The sequence below is a fragment of the Canis lupus genome, chromosome 11, assembly GCF_011100685.1.
Source record: "Canis lupus familiaris isolate Mischka breed German Shepherd chromosome 11, alternate assembly UU_Cfam_GSD_1.0, whole genome shotgun sequence".
NCBI lineage: Eukaryota > Metazoa > Chordata > Mammalia > Carnivora > Canidae > Canis > Canis lupus.
Window position 1 is genome coordinate 62820308 of NC_049232.1, and position 18897 is coordinate 62839204.

Sequence of the window (18897 nt, forward strand, 5' to 3'; positions counted from 1 at the left end):
CCTGATATTTCCAGATACCCCTAAGACTCATTCAGTCAGCCTCTTCAGTGACTTTGTTGGCAGTGCACATTTTCCATAAGAAACAAGACGATGTTTCTCATGGGGTAGATTTGGCAGGCATAAAGCTCCTGTGTAACCTTGTTCCGATTCCATGAGGTTGGATTCTGAAGAACGATAATTCAGTGTTATAGCTCTTGTTCTTCTGTGTGTACCTTTGTCAGCAACTTTCAGTCTTCCAAGTGTGTTTCCAAAGTAGGAACACACTGTTTGCATGCCTGAGAAGGTCTTTGAACAGTCAAACTGCAGACGATGGATTTTGCACCTTTTCAGTTACTCTCCTGAGTGTAGAATTCAGAGCAGATGAAACACTGGAGGTTATTCTAGAGTCTGCCTCCCAGGGAAGAAAGACTCTTGTTAGGGAGGATATATGTATGGGGCATGTGCTTTAAGTGGGAATAGCCATTAATGAAGTAAATAACATATATAGAGTGTCTTTACTGCTCATTTCCTTTCCCAAATTATGGAATTCAAAAGATTTCTTTTTCTGGCTTCAGAGAACTTGTGTTCTAGAAGCCTTGGACAGGTTATTTTTCATGAGTCCTGTTTCCCTACGTAAAACGTGAAGATATTGGACCAGGCTGAACCACATGGTCTTTAAGATCTCCTCTCCAGTGGACATTATGAGCCTATAGGTGATTAACTTTTAGAGTGAATTCTTCCATTTGTTTTGAAGGAAGGCACGAGTAATATGTTGTTTCAATATTTTTCAGGGAAGTAAAGGAGAGAAAATTCAGTTCCTACCAAATTTTGTTATACTTCCCTCCACTGAAAATTTTTATATGATTTTGAGCTATAGGGGAGAATTTTTCCTCAGCCTTTCAGAATTCTTGCAAATAAGAATTAAAAGGTTTTTGTGGAGGGAAGAGAACCGAATAGTCTCAAGAACAGCCCCAGGTGATGATGCCAAGTGTCACATCAGTTCAGGGGAGCTTAACAGTGTTATAAATATATGGGTAGAATGATGAAGCCAGAGCACCTTCCCTATGGATGATGACGAAAAGGAAGATGGTCACTTACTCAAATACAAGGACCAGTGAAGACTTAACAATTTCTTGTACACACCCCAGTAGTCAGCTAATCATTGTGATGTGGTTCTTGAGCTTCGTTAGTTGGAGTGAGGAGGAGTATTGTATAACACTGCGTGTTGTTTTTCTGATCATTGGAAGTTCTCTGGAATTGCTTAATCCTAAATATTTGGCTTTCAGTTGGTACCACTGACATATCCTTTCCTGGAAAGCAGGCATGCATACACTCATGCATACCACAAATCTCATCAGGACCAGACCTGTGCTAGGCCCTGGGGGTATAAGAATCAAAAGGAACACATTACTCGTCCTCTGAAGAGTGATTTTGATTAGCCTGGGGCCCCATCACTTTGAAAGAAGATAATTTTACGTATTGAAGAGGAGAACATGTGCATAATGTTTTCCACAGAAATTTTAGTTGGAGGCTGCATGCTAAGTGTAGAACTTGACATTTTTAATGACATTGGCCCTTTGCCCTCAAAGCCCATGGGATCATCAACAGTGTATGGGCCTTATCACCAAAGAAAGATGAACCAGTCACTCTTTACATTTTTCTTGAAAAATTTTTAGTAAAATACCCAAATCAGAAAAATAAGACTGAAAAACTCATGATCTATGACCTGAAGACTACTGAGGTCATTTTGAATCATAGAATCATAAAATCTTTGAGCTGGGAGAGAATTTGCTGACTGTCTAGTTCAGAGATGCCCCAGCCGGGACTCCATGGAAGGATTACAAAGGCAGGTGAGTTATATATGGAGGCTGAAAATAACCCACAGACCACTTAAGACAAAGTTTCCCACCTCGGCACTATTGACACTTTGGACTAGATCATTCTTTGTTGTGGGGACTGTCTGGTGCCTTGTGGAATGTTCGGTCTCCTCCTTGGCCTCTACTCATTAGATGCCAATAGCACCCTCCGTCTCTGGTTGTGAGAACCAAAAATGTCTTTAGATATTGCCAAAGGACCTTGGGCTGGGGTTTTTTTGTGGTGTTGGGGGGGGTTGTGAGGGGGGTAGGGTAGCAAATTTGCTTCTACTCTGTGCTAACATAGGGTTAGTAAAAGGATCTAATACCTGTGACTGCTCTTTTTATGTTTGATTGGAATCTTCAGAACCTCTGATTCATTCATTCATTCAGCACATTTGCTGAACCTGTTGTGTGAACTGTCCCCAGTGCTGAAGACACCAATATGAATAGACAGGCATGGACTTGCTATCAGGGTGCTTATGTTTTAGAGGGAAACAGACCACAAATGGGTATCATATCAACAGTGAAGCAAATAAAGCAGTGGAATGTGGTAGAAAGGGAGTGTGGTCCGGGTTGTGGAGAGGGAGCTTGATTTCTTGGGGGCCAAAGGGGTGGGCAAATGTCAGATGGAACTGTCAGGGAATGCATCTTGGAGGTTAGAACCTTTGAGCCCAGACTTTGATGATGACGAGTCAGCCATACAAAACTGCACATTTGTTTATCTCTGAATAATAATAAAAGTAAAGGAGTGAATTAAGTCAGAAAAAAAGTCTTTCAGAGATGAGAAGGAAAACTTGTAAAACACTCCTTTTTTGTATAAAAAGGTTGAATATCATAATCTAATTTCTTCATTTAGCAAAATGTTCGAAGAGAGGCTTCAAAAGACTCCCTCAAGGTGAAGGTGGCAGGCAGAGTCGTCACACCTGCCGGGAACAAATTCTGTTACTTGCTGGATAGGCATTTCTATTCTATATCCTTGTCTTTTTGTTTTTTGTTTTTTTTTTTTTTTTGAGCAGCCCCATAGTGAATAAGCTGAAAAAAAAAAAAAAACTAAACTTGTTGGGCAAAAATGAAATTTATCATTAAGGGTTTACGGAATGTGGGGCTTGGCAGAGTACTGGAGCATTCTAGTGTTTCTACACGGTGGTAAATTTACTTTTTGGGTGGCAAACAAATGTCTTAACATTCTGTTTAGAAGTTCTTGGGGTACAGTAATTTTGTAGGTGTAAACTTACTTGCTGAAAGTAGATTGGAGATTGCAAAAGAAAAGAAATTCTTTGCCTATCATTTCCTTTAAAAAATTCCTAAATCTCTTGGGTATTTGCTGGTGCCATATATAAACACATACTGTGTTTTCCCTGCTATAAGATTCTATTAAATTGTTGGAACAACCAATGGATATGAATGGGCCAGTTGGTTAGTTTAATAAGGAGGAAGGACAGCTTCTGCTATAGGTGGAGGCCAAGAAGAGAAAAAAGAAAAGAAAAGAACAGGCCATAGGCTCCTTGGATAGGAGGATCTGAAAGTGTTTATTATCCATGCAAGCCCAGGCATTGTTTACCTTTCTAGAAAGGAGTCTGCATAGGGCTTTCATCCTGACAGGGTAGTTAGATCAGGAACCAAGGTTTGGAGAAAGACAAAGGTGCCAGACTTGTGTAGTCAGTTTTGTCAGATATAAGAAATTAGGCTGGAAAGGTCATTGCAGTGTTTGGATCCGGCCCTTGTGTTCCACGGATATGGACAAACTTGGGATAATTCTCAACTAAAGGAAGTGGCTTGTATAAATTTTTTGAGCAAACCATGTACATAAAGCAAAGTGCAAGTCTCCTGAGGGATTAGATTGGGATTTTTGTGGGCTTCTCCCCGAATAAAAAAAAATTCTTGTAGCAAAATGTTCTTATACTCCCCACAAGTCAATAGCCAGATACTGTTTTTTGTTCCGTTTTGTTTTGTTTTTCTCTGAGTGGTAATAGAGAACAAGGTAAATTGTTAAAATGATTTCTGGATCCATTCACTGAAACTGTGGAATTTAGACTTTGTGTGGTTGGCCGGACCTTCTGTGCCAGGAACGGTTATGGCCGTGAAGACATGCCCAGCGCCTGAGGTCAGTCAAGCTCTCAGATCCACAGAGGAGGTACTTGATGCATGGGCTGGTCTTTCATGATGTGAAAAGATGAGTTTTACTGCAACTTCTGCTTACTCTGCGTCTCCATCAGTTCTGTAATGACGACCCAGCAGCGTATCTGGAACTTCCCTTTAATTTTACAATTTTTATAATGAGGGTTCTTGTAGCGTGAAAAGTTTCTGTAGAAACCCAGCCAGACTCTGAAGAGTCTCTAAGGGAACACCGTGATTTTCTGTCTCTGCTGTTTGGGTGAGGGTTGGCTCTCCAGGAGAGAAATCAGTTATCTCTTGTTCTCAATGCTAGGGCAAGAATGGCTTCAGAGTTTCCAAGGAACTTCCTGATGGGCCCATGACATTTCAGAGAATTCATTCAACACCAAGAATGGCTTGCCGTCATTTGAAAGAACAAGATGAGCTGGGATCTCATTTGTCACGGTTGCGTTTTGAGAATTTTAGCATGAGGAGGCGTCTTGGTTTGTTTTGTTTCTCAAGGAGAATATTGTCAAGACGCTTCTCAGAATTCGAGTTATCTAGTGAACTGCAGGTTCCCCTTTACAGACAATGAAGTCTAAAGCTACTGAGATACCACCCTGCTTCCTCCCTTTCTTTTCTAGTCCCTTCTCTCCTCTTTTATCTCCTTGTTCAAATCACACGCTTCCTTTTCTAAGGACAGGAGAGCTGGCAGGCTGCCGATTGGCCTGTTGGCCTCAATTAGCCTTATATCATTGCAAAGGAATGCATGAATTCTCCAGAAGGTATGTACTATCTCTTTCTGTGTTAGACACTCACTACCTGCTTTCATAACAGGTCACTCAGCCAGAATTGCTTCTTATTTACATATCTGACAGTTTTTTAGTCACTTAGATTACATCCCTGGATGCTCATCTCATTTTAATGGTGATCCCAGAGACATCTGTTAAGAAATATTACTCAACATGCCCCATAATACTTGAAAACTTTATACAGAGCAAAGCCAAAACAAGAGATCACCTGAAAAGCACCATCATTGGCCAGAAAGCGAGTGGGCTATTAATCTGCAGATTGCCTCCTCAGACTTGTGCTGGTATAGAGGGTCCACAGATGGACCAGGCTGACCACATACAACAGAGGCTGCGTGCATTGGCAGGACTCAGAGTCTCCTGGTATTTCTCTGCTAGTATTTAAATTCAGTCTCATATTGGGGGTTACATATGTGATCGCAAATTAATCCTTTCTCTTCTGAAAATTTGGTTTTGAAGAACAGCTGTGTCTCCCTTCTGAATTCCTTAATTATTTATCCTCCCTGATATGTTAAACCTTTCATTAGTGTGGTGAATTGCCAAGAGTACACAGAACTGCTTAGATCATGTGGCAAACAGTATAAACATTTGATAGGACATTTGAAGACACCACATGGCGAGCCAGGATCTGTAGTGGTACTGAATGCTGCAGGATCGATGGAGGTAGCTTGTTGTCAGAAGTTCTTTGTTGGTTTATTTTGCTGGTTTGTTTGTTTGTTTATTTATTTATTTATTTATTATTATTATTTTAACTAAACTTGGGAGGAGTACATAAATCATTTGTACTTACTCGGAAGGGGCTGATTCTGCTCTAATAGACGGAGTCCCTGTCAAATTCGGAGTGCACATGTTCATTTCTGAGATAACATTAAATCAGTAAAATTAATTATTTCAGATATATATAGAGAGAGAGAGAAAGAAAGAGAAAGAAGTATTTATTCTACATTTGTATTTGTCAGTTTGATCCTGCAACTACTGTTCCTGTCAAAGGAAGTTTCACCCCAATTTCTCAGTCCAGTCCTGTTTGGAAAGATGCTTTAAATGATGTTCAAATTACTAGAACTCCCACTTGGACCGTGACAAGGGTAAGTGATAAGTAGCGATGTAAAACACCCCTTGTCTTAAGAGTAGCAACCCGCGTTCACAAGTGGATGAGTTAGTGGTCCCCCCGCCCCCCTTTTTTCATCCTCAGCATGAAAATTCTTCCTTCCTCCCAAACCCCATGGCAGTGCTGGGGCTCACAGTGAGAAATGCTAACCTCCTAACACCTCACGGCTCTTTGACCTCATCCTATCAGCTGTTTCCGACCCACAGATACATTTGGAGAATGATCTTTACGTTCCTGATGTTTCTGTTTTTCTAGCTGAACTATTCCAGAGTTTATGCATTCCACTACCAGTCCTTGGATAATTGGTTTTTCCATTCATTGGAAAGTAAGAAAAGCACAAACAACAGGTGCTAACTAAAACCTTTTATTAGAATTGTGATTCAGGAGAACTGGGGAGCTCAGTGCCTTATAAATGAAACTAGGTTTCTGGAGTGGACAGAGGAAAAGCACCTTATGGTGTTTCTGGTTCTATTTCTCAAAGGCTTTGAAGGTTATAATTAGTTGCTGCTGAATCCCTGTGGCTATGGGGCTTCACAGCTTTATTTCTGGTCTGCAGTCCTTCAGTCAGAGAACAGGTTCGATCCAGGCAAGGCCTGTGTGTTTTAATTTGGGCACTTCCTGGAGACAGTTGGGACTTTGACTTGAAGACCATGTTTATGCAAGCTTAGAGAACAGTGTTCGCCAAGCTGCCCTGGGCGAGGGTTGATGGTGGCCGGGTCGTGAGAACACTGTGAACCATCAAGGGTGCCTCCCCCTCTCCAGGTACGTCTGGGCTGTGAGCTGGAAGGATAGGCCAAGAAACTGCGGATTGTCCTCTTTCACCTTCACTGAGGCATGATGGCCCCCTGGGATTCTGAGCCCAGAAACGGGGTGCGCAGGCAATGTAAGCGGAAGAGCAACCTGTGTCCATGCGCTCTACCTTTCCCCTTTCTCATGTGTATATTCCAGATCTTGAGCAAGATCCCTGGGCTTTCTTTAAATATGTCCTCAAGAGTTTGTCAGTATATGGAAATTGGATTTAGGGTTTCTCATCAAAACCCCACCTTTTAGAAATGGAAATGGAAAAACCCAACCACCAGTAATAAGTAGTATTGAAGAGCAATGAATAGTTTGAATGGTCTAGGGGTTTCGTGGGTGCATGTTAAGAGGACTGATCACGTCAGGCAATAGGGTATTCATTGAGCAGGTCTCCTCCAGGGTGGTATTTAGAGCTAGTCCTCGATGCCAGTTTGACCTTGAGGAGCCTGGGAATACTGCCGGGGGTGGGGATGGCGGGGGGTGTAGGACACTGGGGTGCTTGTTTGATTTGTAGACTCACCCCATGACCTTCTGGAATAGCATTTCTTTTTAGTTAGTTTCCGAAGCTTCCTCTTCTGCTTTTGATTTTGCTGATTGGGTCAGTGCAGGGGGTGGGGGAAAGTATTGCTAATCTCATTATGACAGTATTTTTAAATGAAGTAAGGAGATAGGAGATCAAGGCTTTTAGCTTTAAATAATAATTTTGTAGCAGATCAGTGTCTAGATGAGTCTTTTAGGGTTGCTGCTCTTTCTGGGTGGATGAGGCAGTCAGACATGCAGAGCTTATTTCTCCTTTTTTTTCCTTGTCGAGGGTTTCCTCAGAGGATTACCATCTGCTGTGAAAACATACTCCGGTTGATGGATGGGTCATCCTTGGGTCCGGCTTATTTGTCTCTGTCCTCCCCCATTCCCTTCTTCTCCTGTTCTCACTTCTTGCACGTGTGCGCATCCTCGGTCTCATAAACACATCGAGTTTCTGTTTCTTTGATTGTTTAGGCCATGCTGGAAATTTCTGTTTTCTTCTTCAGTCAGCGTCTTCAGGAGAAATGTGTACACAAAGGCAAAATGGCTTTCAAAGGAGGCTCCGTCCTCCTTTCTGTGCTTGGTACGGGCATCAGATTGAAGGCCATTCAGCTGTACCTGACGCTGGTTCTCTCAGCAGCCTGGAGATTAACCTCTTCTAAGGCTCTGAGCTATTTTTGAGGTAGAGACTGCAACAACATTAAAGCTAGAACCCATTAGGAAATCACTTTCATCATCTCTTCTTTTTCCAAATCAGTGGGTTTTTTTTTTTTTTTTTCCTGATCTCATGACCCTTTAATCTCCTTTGTAGCAGAACAAGGAGACTGTTGGTGTGTGTTTGCATCCAGCGAAGTTAGAATCCTTGATAACAGCTTCCGAAGACACCAAGATATTAGAGAACTGCGTAGAGAGATGAATTTCATGTCTGGGTGGATGACTTAATGCTGAAGGTGCCCTGCTTTCCTTGTGCAGAACCATAATTTTTGTTGATGTTGTGCAAACCAGGCTCAAAATTTCCAAAAGACACACAGCAGAAAGCCTTTTGTTGCATTATTTCTAAAGGCTTGAAGTTTTGAAGGGAAGAGATTTTGTTTTCCTCTCGGGCTACACAATGGAGCTTTCAGAGAACCTCTTTTAAAAGGAATAGCTACAGCCTTTGTGTTGAAGGGTGTGTCTGTTGGCAGGGTCTGCTGATGCAGACAGACTGGCTGGTGATTAACAAAGGTCATTAGACTTTGGAATCTGGCAAGCAGAGTCGGATGGTATGTCTTCTTGTGTGTGGAAGGACGACTCCCAAGAAGCCAAGGCATTCTGAAGGTCCCCCCAGCCCACCCCCAAAATCCTGCTGTGGAACAACAGGGGTCTGGTCCAGGATCGTCCTGCAATAACCAGTGCTCTGCTGGGACTAACGAACAAGCTTATCAATCATGGGATAAAAGAACCTTCGGAGATCTTGGTGAATGACATTTGAGGAGGAGAAAGGTGCTGCTTTTCGGGAAGCAATGAAAACAGTTCATGCTTTGTTGGGAGGAGAAGAGCATAGGAGGAGCCCAGCCTGTTCTTCTACTGCTCATTTCTGATCGTCAGCCTAGCAGAATCCCAGAGAAGCCATGTTGTGCACGGAGGAGAAGCTCTGAGCTAAAATGGCTGCTCCTAAAGCTCAGAGGGACTAGGGCAGCTTAGTGAGTCTTAGAGCTTCAGTGACGCAGGAGCTCCTATCTCTTGAAAGTGTGATAAACACATTCAGCAGAGCTGTGGCTTGTTTGGCTGAGATGAAAGGGCTAGGCTTGGGGGATGGGGAGTGCACACTGGATGATCTGCTTTTTTCTGCGAAGTGTTCTAAATGCAGGAGTCGTCTGCACCATGGAAAAATTTGTTTTCAGGTCTAATGGACTGTGCGAAAGGAGAAGTGGGGTGGGGCCTCAGTGACTGCTGTAATTTGATCCAGAGCTGATAGCAACCTCTTCCACACAATTTGGGTTGGTGCTTAGGCATAAAAGCTTGTGTATCTCGAATATTGAGACTTAGTTAGCTGAAAAGACTCTGGTGCACAGTTCAGTGTTTATTGAAAAAGGATAAATTGCTGGGTGAAAGAAGAGGAGGTAAATATCTGTGTCTCACTCTGCAAGCTCAGGCTGTCCAGAGCTGGACTTGCCAGAAGTTATTTTAGCAGGCTATCAGCAGGAGCATTCTTTCATAGAAAATCCGCTCGCAATGGCTCCCTTTCTCTACGTTGACCTATTACTAGACGTTGTTCCTCCTGCAGAAACAATTTACCTTTTGCCACGAAAGTATGGAAAGTTGCTGTGCCATAAAAGTATAGAAAGATTTGGCCAAGGCTTTAGTTCTTGGACATCTGGTTCTAGATTACAGTGACTCAGTAGAGTTTGCGGTGAGCTCAATGAAGTAACTCCCCGATTAAGATAATAACCGGGTATCTCAACTCAAGATATGTTTTAAGATGGGACAGACTACGCCTCCTAATACATTTTTAACTGCTTCATGGTGAGCCTCTCCGTTGAGTTAGTGTGAAGCTATCTATGTCTTTCAATCACACAGTGAAAAGAGCAGAGTGCTGGGCAAGTTGTGCTTTATTCTATGGTAGGTTCACAGCTTTTTGCGTGCAAGTGTACACTTCACATTTGAGAAGGGGAGATGTAGGAAAAGAGAGAGTCATGCCCTAGCAGCCCCTCTTCAGAACTGTGTGTGTTACCTTAATATGTAAATCCAGGTACCAAGGTGCAACTTTAAACTAGAAACTGGACTGTCATCTGAAGTTGGTTATTGGAGAATCTCATGAGAAATAGTTTATGACCTAATTAGGTTGGAGAAGCTGTTAGGTTATAATTGGTAGGTAGTAAAAGGCAAAATGACCATTTAGCTTATGAAACACATACACATGCGCACAACTAAACTGTTTGGCGAAAGGAAGAAAGAGGCGTACCCCAATATCAGTTAAGATATTGGAATAATAAAAGGTGTAATAAAAGCTCTCTCTACCACCAGTCCGGGATTCAATACTGTTTCACCATTTGGTGATGAAACATCGATGTTCTAATGTTAAAACGGCTAATAAAGACTGAAATCTGTCCTTTTTTTCTGTGCAGACCTCCTCTTTACTCCTGAGAAGGTTCTAGTTCAAAAGAAAAATGGGTCCAAGGCAGAATCAAAGTCAATATCAACTTACCAAGAAGTTTGAATTCAGTCAAGAAATTCAGAAACTACTAAAACTTTTGAACTGTTAAGGGTTTCCTTGACAAATGGCTTTTGAAGATGTATTTATATCAAACTGGAAAATGTTTATCTGGGTTCCCCCCCACCCCCTTCTTTGAAGTTATGAACTCAAGGACATTATCCCTATTATGTCTGGTTGCATTCCTTTGGCCGGTGTTCCAACTGGCAAAGTTCAGGAAGAGAAATCTACCGATACTAGAAATTCTTCTGTTAATGGACTCGTAGCCCCATTGACTTGGGATATGCAAATAGTGCATTTCTTTAGATGCTTTGTTCTGATTTCTGTCACAGGTTCCTAATGTGAGAAGGTAGGCCCGGATCATGGAGGTGCTTCAGTGTGATGGCTGTGACTTCAGGGCCCCATCTTACGAAGATCTCAAGGCACACATTCAGGATGTCCACACGGCATTTCTGCAGCCAACTGATGTTGCTGAAGACAATGCTAACGAGCCACGATCCGGGTCCATGAATGCCAGTAATCAGACAGAGGTGGAGTATTCTTCTATAAAGGACGAATTTGCGATCGCAGAGGATCTATCAGGTAAATCTTTGCCGAATCTTGGCACACCTGATGTTATTTTACTGCCCTCCTCTAGCTGTAGCCTATAGCCGTGACTCTCGATACGTGTGGCTTCTTCAGAGTTTCTTGCCCTTTGCAAGCCATTTTTGTGGTTTGGGCATCATGTTTCTCTTCTTAAGCGTCCTAGGTTATTGTCCTTTTCGGCTTCCTTACGTCTCTTAGTTTCCTTTCAATTTGGAGAACAGGATAGTGTCTTGCAGAATTCTGGAATGAATGTCGCAGTGTGTGAAACGTGTCTTTTTATAGCCGTAGGGCGCATTTAGTAGGAGATGAGGTGAGTATTGTTCCTAAAACCGAACACTCCATCTTCATCTGTGAGAAGCGATACGTGGATGTACATTACTGCTTCATTTATACTCTTCAGGGCCTCATCTTGAGACGTTAGGCCTTTTGAATGTGATGTTTATTAATGAAGAATAATTGAAAAGAAAAATTGATTTGCATGATGAAATTTCTTAATTCGCTTTTGTTTGCTTTTCTGTTCTCACTTACCTTACACTTCCTCTTTAGGTCAAAATGCAACTGCGTTGGGGACCGGAAGCTACTATGGCCACAGTCCTGGATATTACGGTCAGCATATTGCCCCTAATCCCAAACCAACCAACAAGTTTTTTCAATGCAAGTTCTGCGTACGCTACTTCAGGTCAAAAAACCTCCTCATTGAACACACAAGGAAGGTCCACGGAGCTCAAGCTGAAGGGAGTTCAGTGGGACCCCCTGTTCCCGGATCCTTAAATTATAATATCATGATGCACGAGGGGTTTGGAAAGGTCTTCTCTTGCCAGTTTTGCACGTACAAGTCACCGAGGAGGGCAAGAATAATTAAGCATCAGAAGATGTATCACAAGAACAATTTGAAGGAGACCACTGCTGCCCTGCCTGCCCCCGCTCCAATGCCAGACCCCGTGGTCCCACCCGTGTCCCTGCAGGACCCCTGTAAGGAACTGCCCGCAGAGGTCGTGGAGCGCAGCATCTTAGAGTCCATGGTCAAGCCTTTGACCAAGTCTCGAGGCAACTTTTGCTGTGAGTGGTGCAGCTACCAGACCCCCCGCCGAGAACGCTGGTGTGACCACATGATGAAGAAGCATCGCAGCATGGTCAAGATCCTTTCCAGCCTCCGACAGCAGCAAGAAGGGACGAACCTCCCTGATGTGCAGAACAAAAGCGCCCCCAGCCCCACTTCCAATTCCACCTATCTGTCCATGAATGCTGCAAGCCGGGAGATGCCCAGCGCTAACGTCTCCAACTTTCGGGGCTCCATCAGTAACTCCATCATGAGACCCAATTCTTCGTCCGCTTCCAAGTTTTCACCCGTGTCTTACCCTCCGATGAAGCCGAAGTCCCCTCACAACTCTGGCCTAGTTAACTTGGCAGAGCGATCGCGTTATGGAATAGCTGACATGACCAATTCCTCCGCTGACCTGGAAACTAACAGCATGCTGAACGACTCCAGTTCTGATGAAGAGCTGAACGAGATAGACAGCGAGAATGGCTTGAATGCGATGGATCACCAGACATCGGGCATGTCTGCAGAGCAGCTGATGGGCTCAGATGGCAACAAGCTGTTGGAGACCAAGGGGATTCCGTTTAGAAGGTTCATGAATAGGTTCCAGTGCCCCTTTTGTCCCTTCCTCACTATGCATCGACGTAGCATCTCCCGTCACATAGAAAACATCCACCTGTCCGGAAAGACCGCTGTCTACAAATGTGACGAATGTCCGTTTACTTGCAAGAGCTCGTTAAAACTCGGGGCTCACAAGCAGTGTCACACGGGTACGACGTCAGATTGGGATGCTGTGAACTCCCAGAGCGAAAGCATTTCTTCTTCACTGAATGAAGGCGTTGTGTCTTACGAGAGCCCAAGCATCAATGGCAGAAAGTCAGGAGTCCTGTTGGATCCCTTGCAGCAGCAACAGCCGCCGCCGCCGCCCCCACCGCCACCGCCGCCTCCATCTCAGCCACAGCCACCACAGCTCCAGCCACCACACCAGGTGCCACCCCAGCCGCAGCCCCAGCCCCCACCGACGCAGCAGCCCCAGCCCCCCGTGCAAGCCCCGCCCCTGCACCCTTACAAATGCACCATGTGTAATTACTCCACCACGACTCTGAAAGGGCTACGGGTCCATCAGCAGCACAAACACTCGTTCTGCGACAACTTGCCAAAATTCGAGGGGCAGCCCTCAAGCCTGCCGTTGGAGAGTGAGACAGACAGCCACCCCTCTTCCAGCAACACTGTGAAGAAAAGTCAGACCTCAATTCTTGGGTTGTCCTCCAAGAACAATTTTGTAGCTAAGGCCTCTAGGAAGCTCGCTAATGACTTTCCCCTCGATTTATCGCCTGTGAAGAAGAGAACGAGGATCGACGAGATAGCCAGCAACCTGCAAAGCAAAATCAACCAGACAAAACAGCAGGAGGACGCGGTGATCAACGTGGAGGACGACGAGGAGGAAGAGGAAGACAATGAAGTGGAGATAGAGGTTGAGTTGGACAGGGAGGAAGAGCCAACAGAGCCAGTCATGGAGGTGTCCGCATCCTTTTCAGCCCAGCAGATTTGGGCGAGAGACGCCGGCGAGCCCCCGAAGGAGCCCAACTTCAGAAGCGTCGCCCACGATTACAACGCCACCAACGGGGCTGAGATTGAGCTCACCCTTTCTGAAGACGAAGAGGATTATTACGGCTCCTCGACAAACATGAAAGATCACCAAGTTTCCAACGCCGCTCTGCTGAACACCCAGACTCCCATCTATGGAACCGAGCACAATAACGAGAACACGGACTTTGGTGACTCTGGAAGGCTTTACTATTGCAAACACTGTGACTTTAACAACAAATCTGCTCGGAGCGTCAGCACCCACTACCAACGAATGCACCCGTACATTAAGTTCAGCTTTAGGTACATCTTGGATCCCAATGATCACAGTGCGGTGTACAGGTGCCTGGAATGCTACATTGATTACACCAACTTTGAAGACCTGCAGCAGCATTACGGCGAACACCACCCAGAAGCCATGAATGTACTCAACTTTGACCATTCGGACCTGATCTACCGGTGTCGGTTTTGTTCCTACACGAGCCCGAATGTCAGAAGCCTGATGCCACATTACCAAAGAATGCATCCCACGGTTAAGATTAACAACGCGATGATATTTTCCAGCTATGTCGTGGAGCAGCAGGAAGGGCTGAATACGGAATCCCAGACGCTGAGGGAGATTCTGAATTCGGCCCCCAAGAGCCTGGCGACTTCCACTCCCGTGGCTCGCGGTGGCGGTCTGCCAGCTACGTTTAATAAAAACACTCCTTCAAAGACCTTTACTCCAGAATGTGAAAATCAGAAGGACCCCTCAGTTAACACTGTTGTCGTTTACGATTGCGACGTTTGCTCGTTCGCAAGCCCCAACATGCATTCTGTCTTGGTTCATTATCAGAAGAAACACCCGGAAGAAAAGGCTTCCTACTTTAGGATCCAGAAAACCATGCGAATGGTGTCTGTGGACAGGGGCTCTGCCCTTTCTCAATTATCATTTGAGGTGGGTGCTCCAATGTCTCCCAAAATGTCCAACATGGGTTCCCCACCCCCCCCACCACCCCCGCCACCAGACCTCAGTACTGAGCTTTACTACTGCAAACACTGTTCCTACAGTAATCGGTCAGTTGTGGGAGTGCTTGTCCACTACCAGAAAAGACACCCAGAGATAAAGGTCACTGCCAAATATATCAGGCAGGCTCCTCCCACAGCTGCAATGATGAGGGGGTCCGAGGGGCCCCAAGGCTCCCCTCGGCCACCCGCCCCCATGCAGCAGCTGACCCGAAGCAGCTCTGAGAGAGACGGCCCTCCCGCCGAGAATGAGATGTTCTTTTGCCAGCACTGTGATTACGGGAACCGGACGGTCAAAGGTGTCCTCATTCACTATCAGAAGAAGCACCGAGACTTCAAGGCCAATGCAGATGTGATTCGGCAGCACACGGCCACCATCCGAAGCCTCTGTGACCGCAACCAGAAGAAGCCTGCCGGTTGTGTGCTTGTCGCCCCCTCGAACATGGAGAGGGATAAAGCTAAGCTGCGAGCGCTCAAGTGTAGGCAGTGCTCGTATACCTCCCCCTACTTCTATGCACTGAGGAAGCATATCAAGAAAGACCACCCTGCCCTGAAGGCCACGGTCACGTCCATCATGCGGTGGGCATTTCTAGATGGCTTGATAGAAGCTGGCTACCACTGTGAGTGGTGCATCTATTCCCACACAGAGCCCAACGGTTTGCTCCTGCATTACCAAAGGAGGCATCCAGAGCATTACGTTGACTATACTTACATGGCTACCAAACTCTGGGCTGGGCCAGACCCGTCCCCCCCCTCTCTCGCAATGCCCGCGGAAGCCAAAACGTACAGGTGCAGAGACTGTGTTTTTGAAGCCATGTCCATCTGGGACATCACCAATCACTACCAGGCGTTCCATCCCTGGGCCATGAATGGTGATGAGTCGGTGCTGCTGGATATCATCAAGGAGAAAGATGCCATTGAGAACCCCCTCCCCTCCTCCGAAGAGCTGGTGGGTCCTGTGAATTGTGAAAACAGCATGCCCGCTCCACTGCCCGAGCAGGACGTCGAATGCCCAGAGGATGCGAGGCTGTCCCCAGAGAAAAGCATCCAGCTGGCTTCTGCCAACCCGGCCATATCCTCCACCCCGTACCAGTGCACGGTGTGCCAGTCCGAGTATAACAACCTGCACGGCCTTCTCACCCATTATGGGAAGAAGCACCCCGGCATGAAGGTGAAGGCTGCCGACTTTGCCCAGGACATCGACATTAACCCCGGCGCCGTTTACAAATGCAGGCATTGCCCGTACATCAACACCCGCATCCACGGCGTCCTGACCCACTACCAGAAGCGACACCCGTCCATCAAGGTGACCGCCGAGGACTTTGTGCACGACGTGGAGCAGTCGGCCGACATAGCCCAGAACGACGTGGAGGAGACGAGCAGGATCTTCAAGCAAGGCTACGGCGCCTACCGTTGCAAACTGTGTCCGTACACGCACGGCACGCTGGAGAAGCTCAAAATCCACTACGAGAAGTACCACAATCAGCCTGAATTCGATGTCTTTTCCCAGTCGCCCCCGAAGCTGCCGGTCTCCCTCGAGCCCGAGATAACCACTGAAGTGAGCCCCTCCCAGGTCTCCGTCACGGAGGAGGACGTGGGAGAGGAGCCCGTGTCCACGTCTCACTTCTCTACCTCGCACCTGGTCTCCCACACTGTGTTCCGGTGCCAGCTCTGCAAGTACTTCTGCTCCACGAGGAAGGGGATCGCCAGGCACTACCGCATCAAGCACAACAACGTCCGCGCCCAGCCGGAGGGCAAGAACAACCTCTTCAAGTGCGCCCTGTGCGCCTACACCAACCCCATCCGCAAAGGGCTGGCGGCCCACTACCAGAAGCGCCACGACATCGACGCCTACTACACCCACTGCCTGGCAGCCTCCCGGACCATCAGCGACAAGCCCAACAAGGTGATCATCCCGTCCCCGCCCAAGGACGACTCCCCACAGCTCAGCGAGGAGCTCCGGCGGGCCGTGGAGAAGAAAAAGTGCTCGCTCTGCTCCTTCCAGTCCTTCAGCAAGAAGGGCATCGTGTCCCATTACATGAAGCGCCACCCGGGGGTGTTCCCCAAGAAGCAGCACGCCAGCAAGCTGGGAGGCTACTTCACGGCCGTCTACGCCGACGAGCACGAGAAGCCGGTGCTGATGGAAGAGGAAGACCGAGGCAGCTTCGAGAAAGCCGAGGTGGAGGGAAGCGAAGCGCAGGAGATGGAGTGGCTCCCGTTCCGCTGCATCAAGTGCTTCAAGCTGTCCTTCAGCACGGCGGAGCTGCTGTGCATGCATTACACTGACCACCACAGCCGGGACCTGAAGAGGGACTTCGTCATTCTGGCCAGCGGCCCCCGCTTGCAGAACCCCGCCTACCAGTGCAAGCACTGTGATAGCAAACTGCAAAGCACAGCGGAGCTGACCTCACACTTGAACATTCACAATGAGGAATTCCAGAAGCGTGCCAAACGTCAGGAGAGGAGGAAACAGCTTTTGAGCAAGCAGAAATATGCAGATGGTGCTTTTGCAGATTTCAAACAAGAGAGGGTAAGGATATGTTTTGATTTCCCTTCCCCCAGGAGGCCTCTCATCACTGGTGCCCACATGCACTTCTTCGTTGCCAGCCAAACTGCTACAGGCTTCCTAGCGACTTAGCTTGCCAGAGAGCTCAATAAGTCAATTAAACATTTCGAGCTTGATTATCCCCCGTCCTATGCTCGCCCTTCTCCACGGCCCCGCTCCCCTTGCCTCCCGCTCCCGCCCCCCCACCCCAGGCCCCCCCGGGGGGGGGGGAGGGCTCGGGTGGTTTCTCTGTATTTCCTTCTGCCGAGTAGCCTTATGTGAGGCCTAGGTGCACGACAACGCTCGCTCTCTTTCTAAGGCAGCCGGGGGCCGTCTCTGGGTATCACTGGCACCTCTCAGCCGTGTTGTGGTCTGCGGTGTCCGCCACACGAACCTCACATCTCCGGGAGTAGATCCTTTTTTTTGGTCAAGAAGTTCACTAATGGCGTAGCTAACGCAACGTTTCACCTGCGTAGTTGAAATTGGCTTGAAAAACCACATAACCTGGTGGCCGTGACGATGAGGCTTCTCCACAGAAATCTTCTCTACTCACAAGTTGTAACATATTTGGGTTCCAGAGACTTTGCATAGTAGGCAGCGTGCCACGGCTCTGACGAATTCGTTATGTAAAAATACTCACATATTTCTCCCTTTGGTTTTTAACCCGCTAATCCGCTTTGAAATAAAATCTGCTAGTAAGCTGCAAGAATAAATGCCGGCATGTGAGGGGGGGCTCGGAGTACTGACGGCTACCACTGTATTTCACCAGCCTTTTGGTCACTTAGAAGAGGTGCCAAAGATCAAGGAGAGGAAGGTGGTGGGCTACAAGTGTAAATTCTGTGTGGAAGTGCACCCGACGCTCCGAGCCATCTGCAATCACCTCCGAAAGCACGTCCAGTACGGCAGCGTCCCCGCCGTGTCCGCCGCCGTGAAGGTGAGAGCGGGGGGAGGCCTGGAGGAGCGTTGTTGTGTGTGAGCGGTTCCAGTTACCTATTAACCCCCCGTTGCTCAGAGCAGCTCAGGAAAGGGCGTCCCAGAATGTGGGCACTCCTGAGCTGCGCTTGGATCGGTCTGGCTTGTTGTGATTCTTTTGCAGGTTGGACCTTCTTCATCTTTCGTGTCTCGACCCGGTCGCGTTTCGATCTGGTTGCCTTCCACGCGGATAGTTTGGTGGAAACGGAGGATCCGGGCCTCTCTCGGGGCAGGAGGCTTTGGGTCGCCCTTCTGTGCTGCGTTTAGTGCCGTTAGGTGTTTGCTCTTCCGAGTTGCCCGAGCTCTTGATTGGAATCAAGTGGGTCCTGTTCCCCATCATCTTCTGCTCCTCCCACTGCCTGACTCCTTACTGTTCTCATCTGGCTCACAGGGTAGAGAGCCCCGGAGAATCTTTCCACTTCTTATTCTGGGTCCTCTGAGGAGCGTAGGAAACGTGAGATCTAAAGCTGAAAGCCTTCACGCCACAGTAGGCCCGAGAGCCCCTTGACCTGGTTGGCCTCCTTCATGCCCTTTCCCCGTATGTGGCTGACCAGTGCTTTCCCTCCTTCCCGTGCCTCTGATGAGGCCCCCTGCTCCGAACATGGTGATCCGAAGAGTGGCCACTGTTGGGAACCGAGCCACCATCCCTGCCTTCCAGGATACGGCTAAGCACTCCTCTTTGAGCAGAGACGCTGGTTAGTTCAGGGCCCCGCTCCTTCTCCCTAGATATGTGATTATATTTTTTGTCATCTGCCCGTTTCCCTCCGGTGTCCTGTGTTGCCCATGGAGCACGGACGTAAAGTCT

General features: G+C 47.2%; 1 protein-coding gene across 7 annotated transcripts in view; it reads left to right on the forward strand.

The window, feature by feature from the left end:
* Nucleotides 1-18897, forward strand: part of ZNF462 (zinc finger protein 462) — a 136967-nt gene that overhangs the window by 45885 nt on the left and 72185 nt on the right. For 5 of the 7 annotated variants that reach the window (XR_005367094.1, XM_038553028.1, XM_038553030.1 and 2 more), the window contains 3 exons: nt 10692-10941; nt 11491-17105; nt 17890-18054. Coding sequence is in view for 6 of the 7 variants with exons in the window: in XM_038553028.1 (XP_038408956.1) it covers nt 10722-10941; nt 11491-17105; nt 17890-18054 (6000 nt within the window). In the remaining variant the exon portion in view is untranslated. Of the gene's footprint in view, nt 1-5711; nt 5824-10691; nt 10942-11490; nt 17106-17889; nt 18055-18897 lie in introns of those variants that run through there. The other 2 variants (XM_038553031.1, XM_038553032.1) reach the window with 2 other exon arrangements.